The 21,803-nt window shown below is 46.7% G+C and overlaps 1 protein-coding gene across 1 annotated transcript in view; it reads left to right on the forward strand.

Moving 5' to 3' along the window:
• Window positions 1-21,803, forward strand: part of LOC132385611 (ATP-citrate synthase-like) — a 174,275-nt gene that overhangs the window by 104,705 nt on the left and 47,767 nt on the right. Inside the window, exons 19-22 of the mRNA XM_059957784.1 lie at window positions 2,096-2,237; window positions 5,192-5,360; window positions 16,702-16,806; window positions 21,560-21,756. Of these exons, the coding sequence (XP_059813767.1) occupies window positions 2,096-2,237; window positions 5,192-5,360; window positions 16,702-16,806; window positions 21,560-21,756 (613 nt within the window). The remainder of the gene's footprint in view (window positions 1-2,095; window positions 2,238-5,191; window positions 5,361-16,701; window positions 16,807-21,559; window positions 21,757-21,803) is intronic.

Below are 21,803 nucleotides of genomic sequence, written 5' to 3' on the forward strand. Positions count from 1 at the left end.
CACAATAGGAAACATTCCCTCCACATCCACTCTATCTGTGTCCTCTGGTGCTAGACTCCCCCACTATAGGAAACATCCTCTCCACATCCACTCTATCTGTGTCCTCTGGTGCTAGACTCCCCCACTATAGGAAACATCCTCTCCACATCCACTCTATATGTCCTCTGGTCCTAGACTCCCCCACTATAGGAAACATCCTCTCCACATCCACTCTATCTGTGTCCTCTGGTCCTAGACTCCCCCACGATAGGAAACATCCTCTCCACATCCACTCTTATCTGTGTCCTCTGGTCCTAGACTCCCCCACTATCGGAAACATCCTCTCCACATCCACTCTATCTGTGTCCTCTGGTCCTAGACTCCCCCACTATCGGAAACATCCTCTCCACATCCACTCTATCTGTGTCCTCTGGTCCTAGACTCCCCCACTATCGGAAACATCCTCTCCACATCCACTCTATCTGTGTCCTCTGGTCCTAGACTCCCCCACTATAGGAAACATCCTCTCCACATCCACTCTATCTGTGTCCTCTGGTCCTAGACTCCCCCACTACAGGAAACATCCTCTCCACCTCCACTCTATCTGTGTCCTCTGGTCCTAGACTCCCCCACCATAGGAAACATCCTCCCCACATCCACTCTATCTGTGTCCTCTGGTCCTAGACTCCCCCACTATAGGAAACATCCTCTCCACATCCACTCTATCTGTGTCCTCTGGTCCTAGACTCCCCCACTATCGGAAACATCCTCTCCACATCCACTCTATCTGTGGTCCTAGACTCCCCCACTATAGGAAACATACTCTCCACATCCACTCTATCTGTGTCCTCTGGTCCTAGACTCCCCCACTATAGGAAACATCCTCTCCACATCCACTCACCCACTGACCCACCCCTCCACTCCCCCTATCACCCACTGACCCGCCCCTCCACACACCCAATCACCCACTGAACCACCCCTCCACACACCCAATCACCCACGGACCCACCCCTCCACACCCCCGACCATCCACTGACCCACCCCTCCACACTCCCCCTATCTGTGTCCTCTGTTCCTAGACTCCCCCACAATAGGAAACATTCCCTCCACATCCACTCTATCTGTGTCCTCTGGTGCTAGACTCCCCCACTATAGGAAACATCCTCTCCACATCCATTCTATCTGTGTCCTCTGGTGCTAGACTCCCCCACTATAGGAAACATCCTCTCCACATCCACTCTATCTGTGTCCTCTGGTCCTAGACTCCCCCACTACAGGAAACATCCTCTCCACATCCACTCTTATCTGTGTCCTCTGGTCCTAGACTCCCCCACTATAGGAAACATCCTCTCCACATCCACTCTATCTGTGTCCTCTGCTCCTAGACTCCCCCACTATCGGAAACATCCTCTCCACATCCACTCTATCTGTGTCCTCTGGTCCTAGACTCCCCCACTATAGGAAACATCCTCTCCACATCCACTCTATCTGTGTCCTCTGGTCCTAGACTCCCCCACCATAGGAAACATCCTCTCCACATCCACTCTATCTGTGTCCTCTGGTCCTAGACTCCCCCACTACAGGAAACATCCTCTCCACAACCACTCTATCTGTGTCCACTGGTCCTGGACTCCCCCACTACAGGAAACATCCTCTCCACATCCTCTCTATCTGTGTCCTCTGGTCTTAGACTCCCCCACTATAGGAAACATCCTCTCCACATCCACTGTATCTGTGTCCTCTGGTCCTAGACTCCCCCACTATAGGAAACATCCTCTCCACATCCACTCTATCAGAGTCCTCTGGTCCTAGACTCCCCCACTACAGGAAACATCCTCTCCACATCCACTCTATCTGTGTCCTCTGGTCCTGGACTCCCCCACTATAGGAAACATACTCTCCACCTCCACTCTGTCTGTGTCCTCTGGTCCTAGACTCCCCCACTACAGGAAACATCCTCTCCACCTCCACTCTGTCTGTGTCCTCTGGTCCTTGCGGTCTTTATTTTTCCTCTCTCTCTCTGTTGTGGATTTGCGCTCTTGCCTCGGCGCTTTTCCTCATGGTGAGCTTGATTGTGGTATCGGCGGGTCGCTCACCGTGCTGCCTTGGCCCTCAGGTAAAGCCACCACGCTCTTCAGTCGCCACACCAAGTCCATCATCTGGGGGATGCAGACCAGAGCCGTGCAAGGGATGCTGGACTTCGACTACGTCTGCTCCCGGGACGAGCCCTCCGTGTCGGGCATGGTTTACCCATTCACGTGAGTACACTTCTGCAGCTCCATGACTGAATTAACTTTACTTCTTACATCCTTCGCCTGTGTAAGGAGTAAAACAATCTTTATCCTATGCCTCCTACTGAGTGTGCAATTTATAGTTTTTATAATAAATAGCATGTACAACAGGACAGTCCATATAACATAGAACTACAATTGTATCAGTGTGAATCAATCAGTCTGATGGCCTGGTGGAAGAAGCTGTCCCGGAGCCTGTTGGTCCCGGCTTTTATGCTGCGGTACCGTTTCCCGGATGGTGGCAGCTGGAACAGTTTGTGGTTGGGGTGACTCGGGTCCCCAGTGATCCTTCGGCCCTTTTCACACACCCGTCTCTGTAAAAGTCCTGAATAGTGGGAAGTTCCACATGTGCTGGGCTGTCCACACCACTCTCTGCAGAGTCCTGCGATTGAGGGAGGTACAGTCCCCGTACCAGGCAGTGACGCAGCCAGTCAGGATGCCCTCAATTGTGCCCCTTCGGATTTGGGGACCCATGCCAGACTTCTCCAACCGTCTGAGGTGAAAGAGGTGCCGTTGTGCCTTTTTCACCGCACAGCCGGTGTGTGAGATCCTTGGTGATGTTTATGCCGAGGAACCTAAAGCTGTTCACCCTCTCAACGTTAGCCCGTCTCCATTCCCCCTGTAGTCCACAACCAGCTGATTTGTTGTTGCGATATTGAAGGAGAGGTTGTTTTCCTGTGTCAGGGTGTCAACTTCTCTGTCGGCTGCCTCATTATTTCAGATGAGGCCAATCAATGTAGTGTCGTCAGCAAATTTAATTGGCAGATTGGAGCCGTGGGTGGCGACAGAGTCATGAGTATAGAGAGAGTACAGGAGGGGGCTTAGGACACAGCCCCGAGGGGCACCTGTGTTGAGAGTCAGAGGGGCAGAGGTGAGGGAGCCCTCTGAGCAGATGTCATTCAATGTGAATAAATGTGAAGTTATCCACTTTGGAAGCAGGAACAAGAGGGCAGAGTATTGTCTGAACGGTGTAGAGTTAGGTAAGGGAGAAATGCAAAAAGACCTAGGAGTCCTACTTCATCAGTCAGTGAAGGTGAATGAGCAAGTGCAGCAGGCAGTGAAGAGGGCAAATGGAATGTTGGACTCTATTACAAGGGAATTGAGTACAAGAGCAAGGATGTCCTTTTGCATTTGTACAGGGCCCTGGTGAGACCACACCTGGAATATTGTGTACAGTTTTGGTCTCCAGGTTTAAGGAAGGACATTCTGGCAATTGAGGAAGTGCAGGGTAGATTCACTAGGTTGATTCCTGGGATGGCAGGGCTGTCTTACGCAGAGAGATTGGAGAGATTGGGCTTGTACACACTGGAATTGAGGAGACTGAGAGGGGATCTGATTGAAACGTTTAAGATAATTAAAGGATTTGATAGGATTGAGGCAGGAAATGTGTTCCAGATGTTGGGAGAGTCCAGTACCAGAGGGCATGGATTGAGAATAAGAGGTCAGTTATTTAAAACAGAGTTGAGGAAGAGCTTCTTCTCCCAGAGAGTTGTGGAGGTGTGGAATGCACTGCCTCGGAAGACGGTGGAGGCCAATTCTCTGGATGCTTTCAAGAAGGAGCTAGATAGGCATCTGATGGATAGGGGAATCAAGGGATATGGGGACAAGGCAGGGACTGGGTATTCATAGTGAATGATCAGCCATGATCTCAGAATGGCGGTGCAGGCTCGAGGGGCCGAATGGTCTACCTATTGTCTATTGGAGCCCACTGTTCCCTCCTGCTGAAAGTCCAGGATCCAACTGCACAAGGCCGAGGTGTCGAGTTGCTTGTCGAGCCTGGAGGGGAGTTGTAGGGGGTCCAGTGTGGGTGGCAGCAAGCTGCAGATGTAGTCCCTGACCAGCCTCCTTCAAAGCACTTGCTTATTATTGAGGTGAGTGCGGCAGGACGCCGGTCGGTGATTACCGGCGATCCACGGCCCCGAGGAACAGAGGGACCTTTGGGTCCAAGTCCCTGGTTCCCTGACAGTGGTTACACAGGTTGTGAAATGGAGGTTAACGAGGTCTTACGTCGTGCTTGCCTTTACTAGTCAAGGCATTGAGCCAGGGCGGGTGGTCAGCACAACGCTGTACGGTACCGGTGACACGGGTTCAATTTCCACCACTGCCTGTGAGGAGTTTGTAAGTTCTCCCCACCCGTGACCGTGTTTGGGTAGAGGAGGGACGGACGTTGGGGTAGAGGACGGGCGTTTGGGTAGAGGAGGGACGGACGTTGGGGTAGAGGACGGGCGTTTGGGTAGAGGAGGGACGGACGTTGGGGTAGAGGACGGGCGTTTGGGTAGAGGAGGGACGGGTGGAGGATGGAGGAGGGACAGGCGGGCGTTTGGGTAGAGGAGGGACGGGTGGAGGACGGAGGAGGGACAGGCGGGCGTTTGGGTAGAGGAGGGACGGGTGGAGGACGGAGGAGGGACAGGCGGGCGTTTGGGTAGAGGAGGGACGGGTGGAGGACGGAGGAGGGACAGGCGGGCGTTTGGGTAGAGGAGGGATGGGTGGAGGACGGAGGAGGGACGGGCGTTTGGGTGGAGGAGGGGCGGAGGGTGGAGAAGCGACGGACCGGCATTTGGGCAGAGGAGGGACGGAACAAGCTTTTGGGCGGAGGATGGGCGGGACGGGCAGACGGGCAGAGGAAGAATGGACGGATGGGTAGAAGTGAATGGAAGGGCGGAAGGTTAGAGGTGGACAGGTGGTGATCGAAGGGTGGATAAAGATAGATAAAGTTGGCAGATAGATGGATTATGAGAGGTGGATCGATAGATAAATATAGGCAGGCAGATAGATAATTAGGGAAAACAAGTGTGCTCTTGCTATGGTTAATTTTGAAAATGAAACTGCCCGTACTTTTAAACCATAGCCTTTACTTGAGGCTCTTTGGAGCTTTGTGCAGTGTGTGTAACTCTGATCTTCGCTGCCTCCTGTCTCCACAGTGGCGACCACAAGCAGAAGTTCTACTGGGGTCACAAGGAGATCCTCGTTCCTGTCTACAAGAACATGGCGGACGCCCTGAAGAAGCACCCGGAGGTGGACGTCCTCATTAACTTCGCCTCCTTGCGCTCCGCGTACGACAGCACCGTGGAAACCATGAGCTTCCCCCAGGTCCGTTTCGTTTTTCCCTCGCCGAACTAAAACACGTATTCTAAGGCTGCTTGAGATCTGTGGGCATACTGGTTTGTTCTACACTGTTGGCGAATTCCTTAAATCCTCCTGCTTTGAACAAGGCTACGCTGGATTCTCTTCCCCGCCCTCTCCCCCTCCCTCTCCCCTCCCCTCCCCCTCCCCCTCCCCCTCCCTCCCCTCCCCCTCCCCCTCCCTCCCCCCTCCCCTCCCCCTCTCCCCCCTCTCCCCCCTCTCCCCCCTTTCCCCCCTGTCCCCCCTCTCCCCCCCTCTCCCCCTCTCTCCCCCTCTCCCCCCTCTCTCCCCCTCTCCCCCCTCCCCCTCCCCCTCTCTCCCCCTCTCTCCCCCTCTCTCCCCCTCTCTCCCCCTCTCTCCCCCTCTCTCCCCCTCTCTCCCCCTCTCTCCCCCTCTCCCCCTCTCCCCCTCTCCCCCTCTCCCCCCTCTCCCCCTCTCCCCCTCTCCCCCTCTCCCCCTCTCCCCCTCTCCCCCTCTCCCCCTCTCCCCCTCTCCCCCTCTCTCTCCCTCTCCCTCTCTCTCCCTCTCCCCCCTCTCTCTCCCCCCCTCTCCCTCTCTCTCTCCCGCCCCCCCCTCTCTCTCCCCCCCTCTCCCTCTCTCTCTCCCGCCCCCCCTCTCTCTCCCCCCCTCTCCCTCTCTCTCTCCTGCCCCCCCCTCTCTCTCTCCCCCCCTCTCCCTCTCTCTCTCCCGCCCCCCCCCTCTCTCTCCCCCCCTCTCTCTCTCCCCCCCTCTCCCTCTCTCTCTCCCGCCCCCCCCTCTCTCTCTCCCCCTCTCTCCCTCTCTCTCTCCCGCCCCCCCCCTCTCTCTCTCCCCCCCTCTCCCTCTCTCTCTCCCGCCCCCACCCCTCTCTCTCTCTCCCCCTCTCCCTCACAAACACACACACAAAGTCAGGTAGCATCTGAGGAACAGAAAAACCAGTCTAAGTTTCGGGCTGAGACCCTTCATTGGGACTGGGAATGATGCTGGAATAGAAAATGTTGGTGGGAAGGCCAGGAGGATATCTGGAAGGTGATGGGTGAAGCCCGGTGGGTGGGAAAGGAAAGGAACAAATCGTTTAGAAGAGGAGAAAGGGAAGCTGACAGGGCATAAGTGAGAGGTGATAGATAAAGAAGATTTGAAAGGGCCAGAGTGGGGATTAGAAGACTCGGCCTCCACAGTTGCCTGTGGCAAAGAATTCCTGAGATTCACCACTCTCAAGGAAATTCCTCCTCATCTCCGTACTAAAAAGGACACCCTTCTATTCTGAGGCTGTGTCCTCCGGTCTTAGACTCTCCCGCCGTAGGAAACATCCTCTCCACATCCACTCTATCTGTGTCCTCTGGTCCTAGACTCCCTCACTATAGGAAACATCCTCTCCACATCCACTCTATCTGTGTCCTCTGGTCCTAGACTCCCCCAGTATAGGAAACATCCTCTCCACATCCACTCTATCTGTGTCCTCTGGTCCTAGACTCCCACACTATAGGAAACATCCTCTCCACATCCACTCTATCTGTGCCCTCTGGTCCTAGACTCCCCCACTATAGGAAACATCCTCTCCACATCCACTCTATCTGTGCCCTCTGGTCCTAGACTCCCCCACTATAGGAAACATCCTCTCCACATCCACTCTATCTGTGCCCTCTGGTCCTAGGCTCCCCCACTATAGGAAACATCCTCTCCACATTCACTCTATCTGTGTCCTCTGGTCCTAGACTCCCACACAATAGGAAACATCCACTCTATCTGTGTCCTCTGGTCCTAGACTCCCCCACACTATAGGAAACATCCTCTCCACATCCACTCTATCTGTGTCCTCTGGTCCTAGACTCCCCCACTATAGGAAACATCCTCTCCACATTCACTCTATCTGTGTCCTCTGGTCCTAGACTCCCACACAATAGGAAACATCCACTCTATCTGTGTCCTCTGGTCCTAGACTCCCCCACACTATAGGAAACATCCTCTCCACATCCACTCTATCTGTGTCCTCTGGTCCTAGACTCCCCCACTATAGGAAACATCCTCTCCTCATCCACTCTATCTGTGTCCTCTGGTCCTAGACTCCCCCACTATAGGAAACATCCTCTCCACATCCACTCTATCTGTGTCCTCTGGTCCGAGACTCCCCCACTATAGGAAACATCCTCTCCACATCCACTCTATCTGTGCCCTCTGGTCCTAGACTCCCCCACTATAGGAAACATCCTCTCCGCATCCACTCTATCTGTGTCCTCTGGTCCTAGACTCCCCCCACTGTAGGAAACATCCTCTCCACATCCACTCTATCTGTGCCCTCTGGTCCTAGACTCCCCCACTATAGGAAACATCCTCTCCACATCCACTCTGTCTGTGTCCTCTGGCCCTAGACTCCCCCTCTATAGGAAACATCCTCTCCACATCCACTCTATCGAGCCCTTTCACCAGTCGATAGGTTTCAATGAGGTCACCCCTCATTCTTCTGAATTCCAGTGAGTACAGGCCCAGATGCAAATGCACTTCATATGACCAGCCACTGAACCCTGGAGCCTTTGAAACCTCTGCAGTTTCAGCTCATCCTTTCCCTAGATGAGGGGCCCAAAACTATACGATACTGTTTGGTTGTCAGTTGTATCCGAAGATGGCAGTTCGCTCTTTGAGAATGCACAAGGTTTTGTTTTAAAAGTGGAAGAGATGTTCTACGCGCTCAACCTCAGAAGTCTGGGCCCATTGGTAGGAGGAGTCATCAAAACTGGAGTCTTCCGCAGTCCCCAGTCCCGACAGAGGGTCTCATCCCCAAAACGTTGACTGTTTATTCCTCGCCATCGATGCTGAGTTCCTCCGTGTGTGTGTGTGTGTGAGAGAGAGTGTGTGTGTGAGAGTGTGTGTGTGGGAGTGTGTGTGTGAGAGCGAGTGTGTGAGAGCGCGTGTGTGAGAGCGCGCGTGAGAGAGAGAGCGCGTGTGCGCATGTTTGAGAGGGAGATCCAGCATCTTGTTTGTGACGTCTTCTGTGCCTTGCTGGGCGTCGCAGAGCCGCCTTCCTGGCCGTTGGATCTCGCTGTAGATCTCGTCCACCCAGACCGCCGGAGCTGGCTTCACACGCAAGGGCAGGCACGTCCCTCTCTCTCCGGGGTACGAGGCCCAGCTGGTTTGGCCTGTTTGTCAAAGGGGTGTAGCTAGATGCCGACAGCTAGTCTGAACTACAGACCACCGTGCAGGAGGGGAGGGTTAGATTGACCTCGGATTAGGTAGAAAGACCGGCACAGCATTGTGGGCGGAAGGGCCTGTGCTGTGCTGTAATGATCTGCGTTTAAGTGCTTGAGGAAGGACATTCTTGCTATTGAGGGAGTGCAGCGTAGGTTCACAAGGTTAATTCCCGGAATGGCGGGACTGTCATATGTTGAAAGATTGGAGCGACTGGGTTTGTGTACACTGGAATTTAGAAGGATGAGAGGGGATCTAATTGAAACATATAAGATTATTAAGGGATTGGACACACTAGAGGCAGGAAATATGTTCCCAGTGTTGGGGGAAGTCCAGAACCAGAGGCCACAGTTTAAGAATAAGGGGGTAGGCCATTTAGAACGGAGTTGAGGAAAAACTTTTTCACCCGGAGAGTTGTGGATCTATGGAATGCTCTGCCTCAGAAGACAGTGAAGACCAATTCTCTGGATGCATTCAAGAAAGAGTTAGATAGGGGGACGTCACGTGATGACGTAGGATCGAGACGCTGGAATCCAGCCCTCCCGTAAAAAAGTTAATAAATCAATGTCTAAGTGAAGAAAAGTTAATTAATACTTTTTTAAGGTTACTTATAAACTAGTCCGGATTGTTTTAAGCTATGCCTCATAAACAGAGGACGAAGAAAACTGCTACCGCGAAGACCGCTCAAGTTGGAACAGAATCAAGGCCTACTTCTACCGAAGAACCGCGGACTCAGGTACAACACACCACCGGTGAAACAGAAAAGGAGACTGCGGCAGCATCGGCCATTTCTAAAGGGAAAGATCAACGAGAACTGCGCAAGCGTAAAGGAACGAGCATGCGCAAAAGAGAACAACCAGAACTACAAATCCCAGCAACGACTGAAACCGACAGTGAAAGTGGGTCTGAGAGAGAGACGGACTCTCTGGAAAAATCAGATGAAGATGGAGAAGACGAAAGTTCCTCTGAAAGTACAAAAAAGACTTTGAGGCAAATAATGCATAAATTAAAGGCATTAAAAGTAATTAAAAGTAACCAAAAAGTAATGACACAAAAAATAGCAAACATGGAGGCTATGTTTGATAAAATGACAAAGAAACAGGAAAAAATGGAAAAGAAAATTATAGATTTGGACGTCAGAATGGAAGATATGGAGGGAAGAATGAAGAAGATGGAAGATGATAATGACGCCTGGACATCAGAAAGAAAACAACTCGTGGGAAAAATTGATAAACTTGAAAATTTTAGTAGACGCAACAATATTAAAATTGTTGGACTTAAAGAAGGTACCGAAGGAGAAGACCCAATAAATTTTTTTCAAAAATGGATTCCTGAAAAATTGGAAATGGGAGAAGAACCTTTAATTGAGATTGAAAGGGTGCACAGAGTTTTAAGACCAAGATCTCAAGATGATCAAAATCCGCGATCAATTTTGATAAGATGTTTAAGATACCAGGATAAAGAAAAGATTTTGAGGGCGGCTGCCCAGGGTGCTAAAAGAAGAAAAGGTCCGTTGATGATAGCTGAGAAACCAGTTCTTTTTTATCCTGATATAAGTTATAACCTTTTGAAGAGAAAGAAAGAATTTAACCCAGCTAAAAAGGTTTTGTGGGAAAAAGGTTATAAGTTTTCAATGCGTCACCCAGCAACACTGATAATTTTTTTGGAGGAAGGAAAAAGATTTTTTTCTGACTATCAAGATGCGGAGGTGTTTGCACAAAGACTTCCATCTATTCGTTGATTAAAAGCGGAGATTTCTAAATGTAATGGTTAAAGACGAAGATAGAGAAAGTAAATGGAACTGATGGACATTTAAGGACGATATAAGGGAGAAAAGTAATATTTTAGAAATATTAATTGAGAATGGTATGTTTTTTTTTATATATATATATCTTTCATGTTGCGGGGGGGCTGGGGAGCTTTGAATCGGTTACTACGGGATTCACGTGTGTAATCATGGCGATTGCCATGACCCGTACAATAGAGGGGGGTAATGTTGTGTTTCTTTTTTTTCACAACATTAGTAGGGGGGTATTTTGTTTTTTTCTTTATTTTCTATTTTTCTTCTATTCTTTTGCCTGGATGATTGGTGGGGACACACATAGCAACATGGAGACTTCTAAAAAGATTTCCCAGGATATAATGAGAGTTGAAAGATTAGGTATTATTATAGATTGGAGTAACATAAATAAAAATAATGACTAATTTATTGAATTTTTTAAGTTTTAATGTTAATGGGCTTAATGGACCAATAAAAAGAAAAAGAATTTTAACATACATTAAAAAAATGAAAATAGATATAGCTTTCTTACAAGAAACTCATTTAACGGATATAGAACATCAGAAATTAAAAAGAGACTGGGTTGGAAATGTTATTGCAGCTTCATTTAACTCAAAGGCAAGAGGAGTTGCAATTTTGGTTAATAAAAATTTACCAATTAAAATACAAAATGTATTAATTGATTCGGCAGGAAGATATTTAATTATACATTGTCAAATTTTTTCAGAACTATGGACTCTTATGAATATTTATGCACCAAATGAAAATGATGTAAAATTTATACAGGAGGTTTTTTTGAATTTGGCTAATGCACATGATAAAATATTAATAGGTGGAGATTTTAATTTTTGTTTAGATCCAGTTTTAGATAGATCAACAAAGGCTATTACAAAATCAAAAGTAGCAAAATTAACTCTATCATTGATGAAAGATCTAAATTTGATTGATATATGGAGAAGAATCAATCCAAAAGAAAGGGATTATTCATTTTATTCAAATAGACATAAAACATATTCAAGGATAGATTTTTTCCTGTTATCAACAAATATTCAAGATAGAGTGAAAAACATGGAATATAAAGCAAGAATATTGTCTGATCACTCTCCTTTAATAATGACAATGATAATGACAGATAAAGAGGAATCAATTTATAGATGGAGATTTAATTCAATTTTACTAAAACGTCAAGATTTTTGTGATTTTATGAAAAAACAGATTCAGTTCTTTTTAGATACAAATTTACATTCAGTTGATGATAAATTTATATTGTGGGAAGCAATGAAAGCATATTTGAGAGGTCAGATAATAAGTTATACTTCTAAAATTAAGAAGGAATATATGATAGAAATAGATCAATTGGAAAAGGAGATTATAAAATTAGAAAAAGAATCTCAAAGAAATATGACAGAAGAAAAACGAAGACAACTTATTAATAAGAAGTTAAAATATAATACACTCCAGACATATCGAACAGAAAAAGCAATTATGAGAACTAAACAGAGATATTATGAATTAGGTGAAAGATCACATAAAGTTCTTGCATGGCAGTTAAAAACAGATCAGATTTCTAAAACAATAAATGCAATTCGAACAAAAGTGAATGAAATTACTTATAAACCTCTAGAAATTAATGAGGCTTTTAAGAATTTTTATTCTGAGTTGTATAAATCAGAATCAAAGAATGACGATGTTAAGATAGAAGAATTTTTATCACAAATAACTCTTCCAAAATTAAATACAGAAGAACAGAAGGGATTAGGTATGTCTTTTACAGTGAAAGAAGTTGAAGAAGCTTTGGGATCACTTCAAAGTAATAAATCTCCAGGAGAAGATGGTTTTCCACCTGAATTTTATAAAAAGTTTAAAGATTTATTAATTCCTCCTTTTATGGAATTAATATATCAGGCGGAAAGAACGCATAAACTTCCAGAATCTTTTTCAACAGCTATTTTAATAGTATTGCCAAAAAAAGACAGAGACCTTTTAAAACCAGCATCATATAGACCTATTTCTTTATTAAACACTGATTATAAAATAATAGCAAAAATCTTATCTAATAGATTATCTAAATGCTTACCAAAATTAGTGCATATGGATCAAACAGGATTTATCAAAAATAGACAATCGGCAGATAATGTAACTCGGTTATTTAGTATAATCCATTTAGCACAAAAGAGGGAGGAAATGAGTGTGGCGGTTGCTTTAGATGCAGAGAAAGCATTTGATAGATTGGAATGGGATTTTTTATTTAAGGTATTGGAAAAATATGGATTAGGAACATCATTTATAAAATGGATTAAAACCTTAAATACTAATCCCAAAGCTAAAGTAGTGACAAATGGTCAAATTTCAACATCATTTCAGTTAACAAGATCAACTCGGCAAGGTTGCCCACTATCACCTGCTTTGTTTGTGTTGGCAATAGAACCATTAGCTGAATTAATTAGAATGGACCCAGATATTAAGGGTTTCAGAGTTAATCAGGAAGAATACAAGATTAACTTATTTGCTGATGATGTTTTAATTTATTTAACAGATCCATTACATTCACTACGCAAATTATCTTATAGACTAGAAGAATATGGGAAAATATCGGGTTATAAAATAAATTGGGATAAAAGTGAAATTTTGCCTCTTACTAAAGGAGATTATAATCAATGTCGATTAATAACTCAATTTAGATGGCCAGCAAATGGTATAAAATATTTAGGTATAAGAGTTGATAATGATATAAAAAACTTATACAAATTAAATTACTTACCACTTTTGAAAAAAATTCAGGAAGATCTTGAAAAATGGATGGCACTACCAATAACATTAGTAGGTAGAGTAAATACTATAAAAATGAATATATTCCCTAGATTACAATATTTATTTCAATCATTACCAATACAATTACCCCAGAAGTTTTTTCAAGAGTTAAATAAATATCTGAGGAAATTCCTCTGGAAAGGTAAGATGTCCAGAATATCGTTGGAAAAATTGACATGGAAATTTGATCTAGGAGGATTACAACTTCCAAATTTTAAGAATTATTATAAAGCAAATCAACTTAGATTTATTGCATCTTTTTTCGAGAAAGATAAACCGGCATGGATTAGAATAGAATTAGATAAAATAGGAGAAAATGTACCAGAAGATTTTATATACAAATGGGAATCTAAATGGATACGGGAAAAGAAAGAATCTCCTATATTAAAACATTTGATTGATTTATGGAATAAGATAAATGTTGATGATGAGATAAAAAAATCTTTATTAGCAAAGAGATCTTTAATTCAAAATAGACTTATTCCTTTTACAATGGACAATCAACTTTTATATAATTGGATTCAAAATGGGATTAGATATATAGGGAATTGTTTTGAAGGAGGTATATTAATGTCATTTGAACAATTAAAGAATAAATATAAAATATCAAACAACACTTTATTTTGTTACTTTCAATTAAGGGCTTATTTAAGAGAAAAATTAGGTCAAACAATGTTATTGCCGAAATCTAATGAAATAGAAATTTTAATTCAAAAAGGAAATATCAAAAAATTTGTATCTTGCATGTATAATTTGATTCAAAGACAGGTAATTAAGCAAGGAGTCCACAAGTCAAGACAAAAATGGGAAAGTGATTTGAATATTAAAATTGAAGAAACAAATTGGTCAAGACTATGCCTTGACAGTATGACAAATACAATAAATGTTCGGTTAAGATTAGTGCAGTATAATTTTCTACATCAATTATATATTACACCACAAAAAATAAAAAAATTTAATCCAAATTTATCGGATCAGTGTTTCCGATGTAACCAGGAAACTGGTACTTTTTTACATTCGACATGGTCTTGCTCTAAAATTCAACCTTTTTGGACAAATTTAAGACTTTTACTGGAACAAATTACAGGAACACAATTTCCTCATAATCCAATATTATTTTTACTAGGTGATATTGAAGGGATAAAACCGAAACTCAAACTAAATAAGTATCAGAAAGAATTTATAAAAATTGCACTGGCAGTAGCCAAAAAAGCTATTGCAGTTACTTGGAAATCGGATACACATTTAAGTATAGATTCTTGGAAGAAAGAAATCTATGGTTGTATTCCATTAGAAAAAATTACTTATAATTTAAGAGATAAATATGAAACATTTTTGAAAATTTGGAGCCCTTATTTACAAAAGACAGGATTAAATATATAGATGCTTTTAAGATGAAACAATTGGTTATTAGAGGAAAGAAATAAATATACATATTAAAATTATTACGAACTCCATGGAGCATGTGGAGATCTTCCAACCACCAGGCATTCTTTCTTTCTTTCTTTCTTTCTTTCTTTTTTTTCTAAGGGGTAGTTAGGGGGGAGGGGTTAAGGGGAGGGGGTATGGGTTATATACATTGTTTTTTTTTCATACTTTGTAATCATTTAAAAATGCAATAAAAAATTATTTAAAAAAAAAAAAAAAAGAAAGAGTTAGATAGAGCTCTGAAAGATAGCGGAGTTCAAGGGATATGGGGAGAGGGCAGGAACGGGGTACTGATTGTGTATGATTAGCCATGATCACAGTGAATGGTGGTGCTGGCTCAAAGGGCCGAATGGCCTACTCCTGCACCTACTGTCTATTGAGGCAGATCTGTTTCACCCGGTCTATTTTCTGATTCAGTTCCAGGAGCATTCCTCCAAAAGTTGTGGTTATCCCTGCGGTGTGTGTGCGCCGTGTTGCCTCGGGCGACGTGGTCTGTTAGGCCGGAGGGTTAGACTCTATCTCTTTGCCTGCTTGCCCCACAGTGTCTGGTGGGGGCTGTCCCAGAAAGGACACGATAAAGCCCCTCCGCCCTCGCTGGTGCCCCTCCCTGGACACCCGCAGACAGCCTACGTCGGGGGAGAAAAGTTGTAGTTTGAAGTCCCATCACTCTCTCTTCCTCTCCCCCCTCCCCACCTCATCCTGAGAGAGTTTGAGTCTGTGATTGAAACCTTGGGCTAACGACGAAACCTACGTAGTCCAGGGTGGTTGGTGGGGGGGTGGTGCGGTGTGGGGATGCGACCCTACCAAAGGAGGTGTGAGGCGCTCCTTCCCTCCGCTAGCCTGCAGTTCACCCTTGGGTGAGGTGTGGCACCCAGATCAGGGTCAGGTGAAACCGTGGGAGAAGGCGGTGGACGGTCGTACGAGCAGCCGGTGCAGATCACAAGTCCTGGTGATGCGACCACTGACGCCAGGCAGACAATCTCTGAAGGGTATTGATAATGGCTGGTGGGGGGGTCACTCAGCTTGTGAGGACACTGCCCAGAAGAAGACGATGGCAAACCACTTCCGTAGAACAATCGTGGCCAAAAAACGGTGATCACCCTTGTCATTCGACATGGCAAGATCCGAACAGACCCACGTTGTTCAGCAAGTCAGGCAGCACCTGTGGTAGTGAATACAGTCGGCCCTCCTTATCCGCGAGTTCCGCACGCGCGACTTCAACCAGCCGCGAATCGTGAAAACCCGGAAGTGCTCTTCCAGCGCTCGTCGTTCGAGCGTCTGCAGACTGTTTTTCTTGTCATTATTCCCTAATCAATGCAGTATAACAACTGTTTACACAGCATTTACATTGTATTAGGTACTATAAGTAATCTAGAGATGATTTAAAGTATACGGGAGGATGTGCGTGCGTTATTGTGGATCTGGATCGAACAGGTACTTCTGGTATTATTTAGCGTCAATTAGTCAAACGTTTGTCTTAGTATATAGTATATACTTTACCTTTCTATGCATATAAAAAACTTAAGAACGTACGTTTCAGCAGGGCTCGGGACTCGGGACAGATCACTCCCGAGGGCACTCTCCACCGTGCAGGGTTGATGTGGAGGATCAAAAACCCAAAACCCAATAATGAAACCACTGCGTTGCTTAGTAATAATTGTAGCTTTCATTGGGGCAGAGCCTTTCTCACTTTATCCTTTAAAATTGTTCCGATCGTTGACCGACGTAGCCCAACGCTTTTCCAATGACCGATGGCGTTTCACCTCTTTCCGATCGCTTTATTATATCCACGGATAAGGATGGCCCACTGTACAGAGTCAGTGTTTCAGGCCAAGGCCCTTCATTGGGACTGGAAACGGAAAGGGAGACAATGCTAGACTTTTATTCTGCCATCTTCCCCCTTGATCTCCAGTCCTGATGGAAGGGCTTGGCCCGAAACGTCAACTGTGTATTCATTTCCATAGTAGCTGCCCGACCTGCTGAGTTCCTCCATTGTGTGTGTGTGTGTGTGTGTGTGTGTGTGTGTGTGTGTGTGTGTGTGTGTGTGTGTGTGTGTGTTAGTGTTAGTGTTACTCTGGATTTCCAGCATCCGCAGAATCTCTTGAGTGCTGTTCTTTGTCTTTGCAGATTCGGACAATCGCTATCATCGCTGAAGGAATCCCTGAAGCATTGACAAGGCGATTAATCAAGATGGCGGACGAGAGGGGCGTCACCATTATTGGGCCTGCTACGGTAATAAGTTATGCGCAGTGTCGGGGTGACTCGTGGGTCTGTGTGGAGCTGGTGATGCTGTAGGTCTCAGCCAGGTATGGAAACACCAGTGCCCTTGACTGGAAAATCCTACAAAGAGTGGTGGATACAGCCCAGTCCATCCCAGGTAAAGCCCTCCCCACCACTCAGCACATCTACGTGAAACGCTGTCGCAGGAAAGCAGCATCCATTGTCAGGGACCCCCACAACCACCCAGGACATGCTCTCTTCTCACTGCTGCCATCAGGAAGAAGGTACGGGAGCCTCAGGAGCAGGGAGGTTCTATTGCAGTTGTACATGGCCTTGGTGAGACCACACCTGGAGTATTGTGTGCAGTTCTGGTCCCCTAATCTGAGGAAAGACATTCTTGCCATAGAGGGAGTACAGAGAAGGTTCACCAGATTGATTCCTGGGATGGCAGGACTTTCATATGAAGAAAGACTGGATCGACTAGGCTTAGACTCACTGGAATTTAGAAGATTGAGGGGGGATCTTATTGAAACGTATAATATTCTAAAGGGATTGGACAGGCCAGATGCAGGAAGATTGTTTCTGAAGTTGGGGAAGTCCAGAATGAGGGATCACAGTTTAAGGATAATGGGGAAGCCTTTTAGGACCGAGATGAGGAGAAACTTCTTCACACAGAGAGTGGTGAATCTGTGGAATTCTCTGCCACAGGAAACAGTTGAGGCCGGTTCATTGGCTATAATTAAGAGGAAGTTAGGTATGGCCCTTGTGGCTAAAGGGATCAGGGGGTATGGAGAGAAAGCAGGTACAGGATTCTGAGTTGGATGATCAGCCATGATCAGACTGAATGGCGGTGCAGGCTCGAAGGGCCGAATGGCCTACTCCTGCACCTATTTTTGATGTTTCTATTTTTCTAAACCACAAGGTTCAGGAACAGTTATTACCCCTCAACCATCAGGAAGGCGGTACAGGAGCCTCAGGACCCACACCAGCAGGTTCAGGAACAGTTATTACCCCTCAACCATCAGGAGGGAGGTGCAGGAGCCTCAGGACACACCCTGTCAGCATACTCCTCGCCCCCCACCCACCATCCCCCTCACCTGGTCTTACCTTTCACCTGAGTCCTCCCCCTCCCCTTTCTTCCATGGTCCACACTCCTCTCCTTTCAATAACTGTTCCTGAACCTGTGGGGGACTTGATAGAGGTATTTAAAATTATGAGGGGGGGTAGATAGAGTTGACGTGGATAGGCTTTTTCCATTGAGAGTAGGGGAGATTCAAACAAGAGGACATGAGTTGAGAGTTAAGGGGCAAAAGTTTAAGGGTAACAGGAGGGGGAACTGCTTTACTCAGAGAGTGGTAGCCGTGTGGAACAAGCTTCCAGTAGAAGTGGTAGAGGCAGGTTCGGTATTGTCATTTAAAGTAAAATTGGACAGGTATATGGACAGGAAAGGAATGGAGGGTTATGGGCTGAGTGCAGATCGGTGGGACGAGGTAAGAAAGTGTTCGGCACGGACTAGAGGGGCCGAGACGGCCTGTTTCTGTGCTGTGATCGTTATGGTTATAGATTTACAACCTCCTGCAGCTTCTTTCGGTCCTGTTCAGTAGCACCCCCCTCCACCGTACCAGACAGCGATGGAGCCTCACAAAAAAATGCTGGTGGAACGCAGCAGGCCAGGCAGCATCTATAGGAAACACAAAGTATACTGCTGATGCTGTGGTCAAATCAAGACATAATCATCATCTTCATCAGGATGAAGGGTCCTGGTCTGAAACATCGACTGTACTTCTCCCAATAGATGCTGCCTGGGCTGCTGAGTTCACCAGCATTTTGTGTGTGTTGTTTGAATTTCCAGCACCTGCAGATCTCCTCGTGTTTGAGTGATGCAGCCCATCAGAATGCCCTCACGGTACAACTGTAGAAGTTTCCAACATATTTACTGTCACTCGCTCTTTGGGGGCATTTCCTCTGTTTTCATGGATGTCTGCGAAGAATGAGAATTCCTGGTTGTATCTTGAATAAATTCTCTGATATTAAAGAGAACCACTGAACACGGGGCCAGCAGGGCCTGTCACGGTGCTCTGTCTCTGAATATATATTCATTTTTAAAACCTGACTTGCCTATTTCTATCCAACTTATTTCGGAAAACACTGGCAAGGTGTCCTGGTTCCAGAGGTAGGAGGGACTGATACCGGCACAGCTGCATCAGAGACACTCCGCCGACTGTGGTTGGGTTAGTCCGTGCTTCGGTTTGTTCCAGCTGAGACGGGCCCCGCCTTCGGGAAATGATTCTCGAAAGTGGGAACCAACCCGCTTCCATTCCCGTCTCCTTGTGTGGATGACACCCCGCGCCCGGACGGGATAATTGGCGAAAGGCGAACGCCTGCCTGGACGGACGCTGCTGCCGTTGTGTTGGTTTTGCCCTACGCGTGGGGAAACGGGAGCTTCAAAACATTACTGATTGTCAGAAGAGCAAGTGCGGGAGGTCAGATTTAAGGCTGATTTATACTTCTGCGTCAAATGAACGCCGCAGCCGCGTAACCTATGCTGTACCCTGCACCATAGGCTGACGCGCACCTCTCCAAAAAAATGCGACGCACCCCGCGACAACCGTGATTGGTCCGCTCAGGAGCATCGCATTTCCTCCTGTCCTGTCTGCAGGCATACTCTGCGCACACTGATGTGAGACAAATGGTGTGAGACGACAAACCGAATCGTCAGGTCTACCTGCCGACATCCGAAAATATTCGAAATGCGTTTCCCCGTCCGTGTCTCTCGGTGGCCGGACGAGCAGAGAAAATCCACCCTCCTGCCTCAGTCCGTTCAGTGGTCACGTACACACCATCTCCTCCGACGTCTTCTCCCCTTTCTGCGGTGCAGTAATCTCAATAAAAGTGAACCCTTGTTCACATTTATCAGCTCCGACTCCAACGTGATGCACTCAGTCGCCATTAGAAACCCCACCGACAAATGGCGTTTTGGCGGTGAATCGCAGAACAACGCAGACACACCATCACACAGGGATAGATGCTCACAACGGAGCAGGCCACTCACGAAGGCTACGGTGTAGGCTGCTACGCAGAAGTATAAATCAGCCTTTAGGTCTCTGACTTGGTGCGTCTCCGCAGTAAATGCATTGAGCCGTCAATTATTACAGCACATCAGAATAGTCTCTGGGTTTGGGGGGGGGGGTGGTGGCATCACAGCAGACTGGCGGTCAGCGTAACATCATTACAGGGCTGGCGATCTGGGTTCAATTCCCGCCGCGGTCTGTAAAGAGTTTGTACCTTCTCCCCGTGATCATGCCGGGTTCCGCAATCTGGAGACATAGAAACAGAATGAGGCCATTCAGCCCGTCGAGTCTGCTCTGCCATTCCATCATGGCTGATATATTATCCTTCTCCAACCCCGTTCTCCTGCTTTCTCCCCGTAACCTTTGACACCCTGACTAATCAAGAATCTATCAAACTCCACTTTAAATACACCCAGTGACTCGGCCTCCTCAGCCGTCTGTGGCAATGAATTCCACAGATTCACCACCCTCTGGTTAAAGAAATTCCTCCTTTTCTCTGTTGTAAAGGGACATCCTTCTATTCTGAGGCTGTGTCTTCGGTCCAAGACACCCCCACTTTAGGAAACATCCTCTCCACATCCACATCTGTGTCCACTGGTCCTAGACTCCCCCACTATAGGAAACATCCTCTTCACATCCACTCTATCTGTGTCCTCCTGTCCTAGACTCCCCCACTATAGGAAACATCCTCTCCACATCCACTCTATCTGTGTCCTCTGGTCCTAGACTCCCCCACTATAGGAAACATCCTCTCCACATCCACTCTATCTGTGTCCTCTGGTCCTAGACTCCCCCACTATAGGAAACATCCTCTTCACATCCACTCTATCTGTGTCCTCCTGTCCTAGACTCCCCCACTATAGGAAACATCCTCTCCACATCCACTCTATCTGTGTCCTCTGGTCCTAGACTCCCCCACTATAGGAAACATCCTCTCCACATCCACTCTATCTGTGTCCTCTGGTCCTAGACTCCCCCACTATAGGAAACATCCTCTCCACATCCACTCTATCTGTGTCCTCTGGTCCTAGACTCCCCACTATTGGAAACATCTTCTCCACATCCACTCTATCTGTGTCCTCTGGTCCTGGACTCCCTCACTATAGGAAACATCCTCTCCACATCCACTCTATCTGTGTCCTCTGGTCCTGGACTCCCTCACTATAGGAAACATCCTCTCCACATCCACTCTATCTGTGTCCTCTGGTCCTAGACTCCCCACTATAGGAAACATCCTCTCCACATCCACTCTATCTGTGTCCTCTGGTCCTAGACTCCCCCACTATAAGAAACATCCTCTCCACATCCACTCTATCTGTGTCCTCTGGTCCTAGACTCCCCCACTATAGGAAACATCCTCTCCACATCCACTCTATCTGTGTCCTCTGGTCCTAGACTCCCCACTATAGGAAACATCCTCTCCACATCCACTCTATCTGTGTCCTCTGGTCCTAGACTCCCCCACTATAGGAAACATCCTCTCCACATCCACTCTATCTCTGTCCTCTTGTCCTAGACTCACCACTATAGGAAACATCCTCTCCAGGTTCACTCTACCCCGGGACGTTCATTGGTGGTTAGCAGGAGCAGTGCGTTTCACCAAATGTTTCGATGTACGTGTTATGAATGAACCCGAATCTTGGTTCTCTGTTCGTACCTTTGAGCTAACCTGCGTCTCACTGTGTGGTTTTCAGGTCGGTGGCATTAAGCCGGGCTGCTACAAGATCGGCAACACTGGGGGAATGCTGGACAACATCCTGGCCTCGAAGCTCTACCGCCCAGGGAGCGTGGCCTACGTGTCCCGCTCGGGGGGCATGTCCAATGAGCTCAACAACATCATCTCCAGAACCACCGACGGCGTCTACGAAGGAGTCGCCATCGGCGGCGACCGGTAAGGACGGGAGAGCTGGGGGGGTTTGCCCTGGAGTAAGAGCCACT

The sequence above is a fragment of the Hypanus sabinus genome (genome assembly GCF_030144855.1).
Source record: "Hypanus sabinus isolate sHypSab1 chromosome X1 unlocalized genomic scaffold, sHypSab1.hap1 SUPER_X1_unloc_16, whole genome shotgun sequence".
Classification (NCBI taxonomy): domain Eukaryota; kingdom Metazoa; phylum Chordata; class Chondrichthyes; order Myliobatiformes; family Dasyatidae; genus Hypanus; species Hypanus sabinus.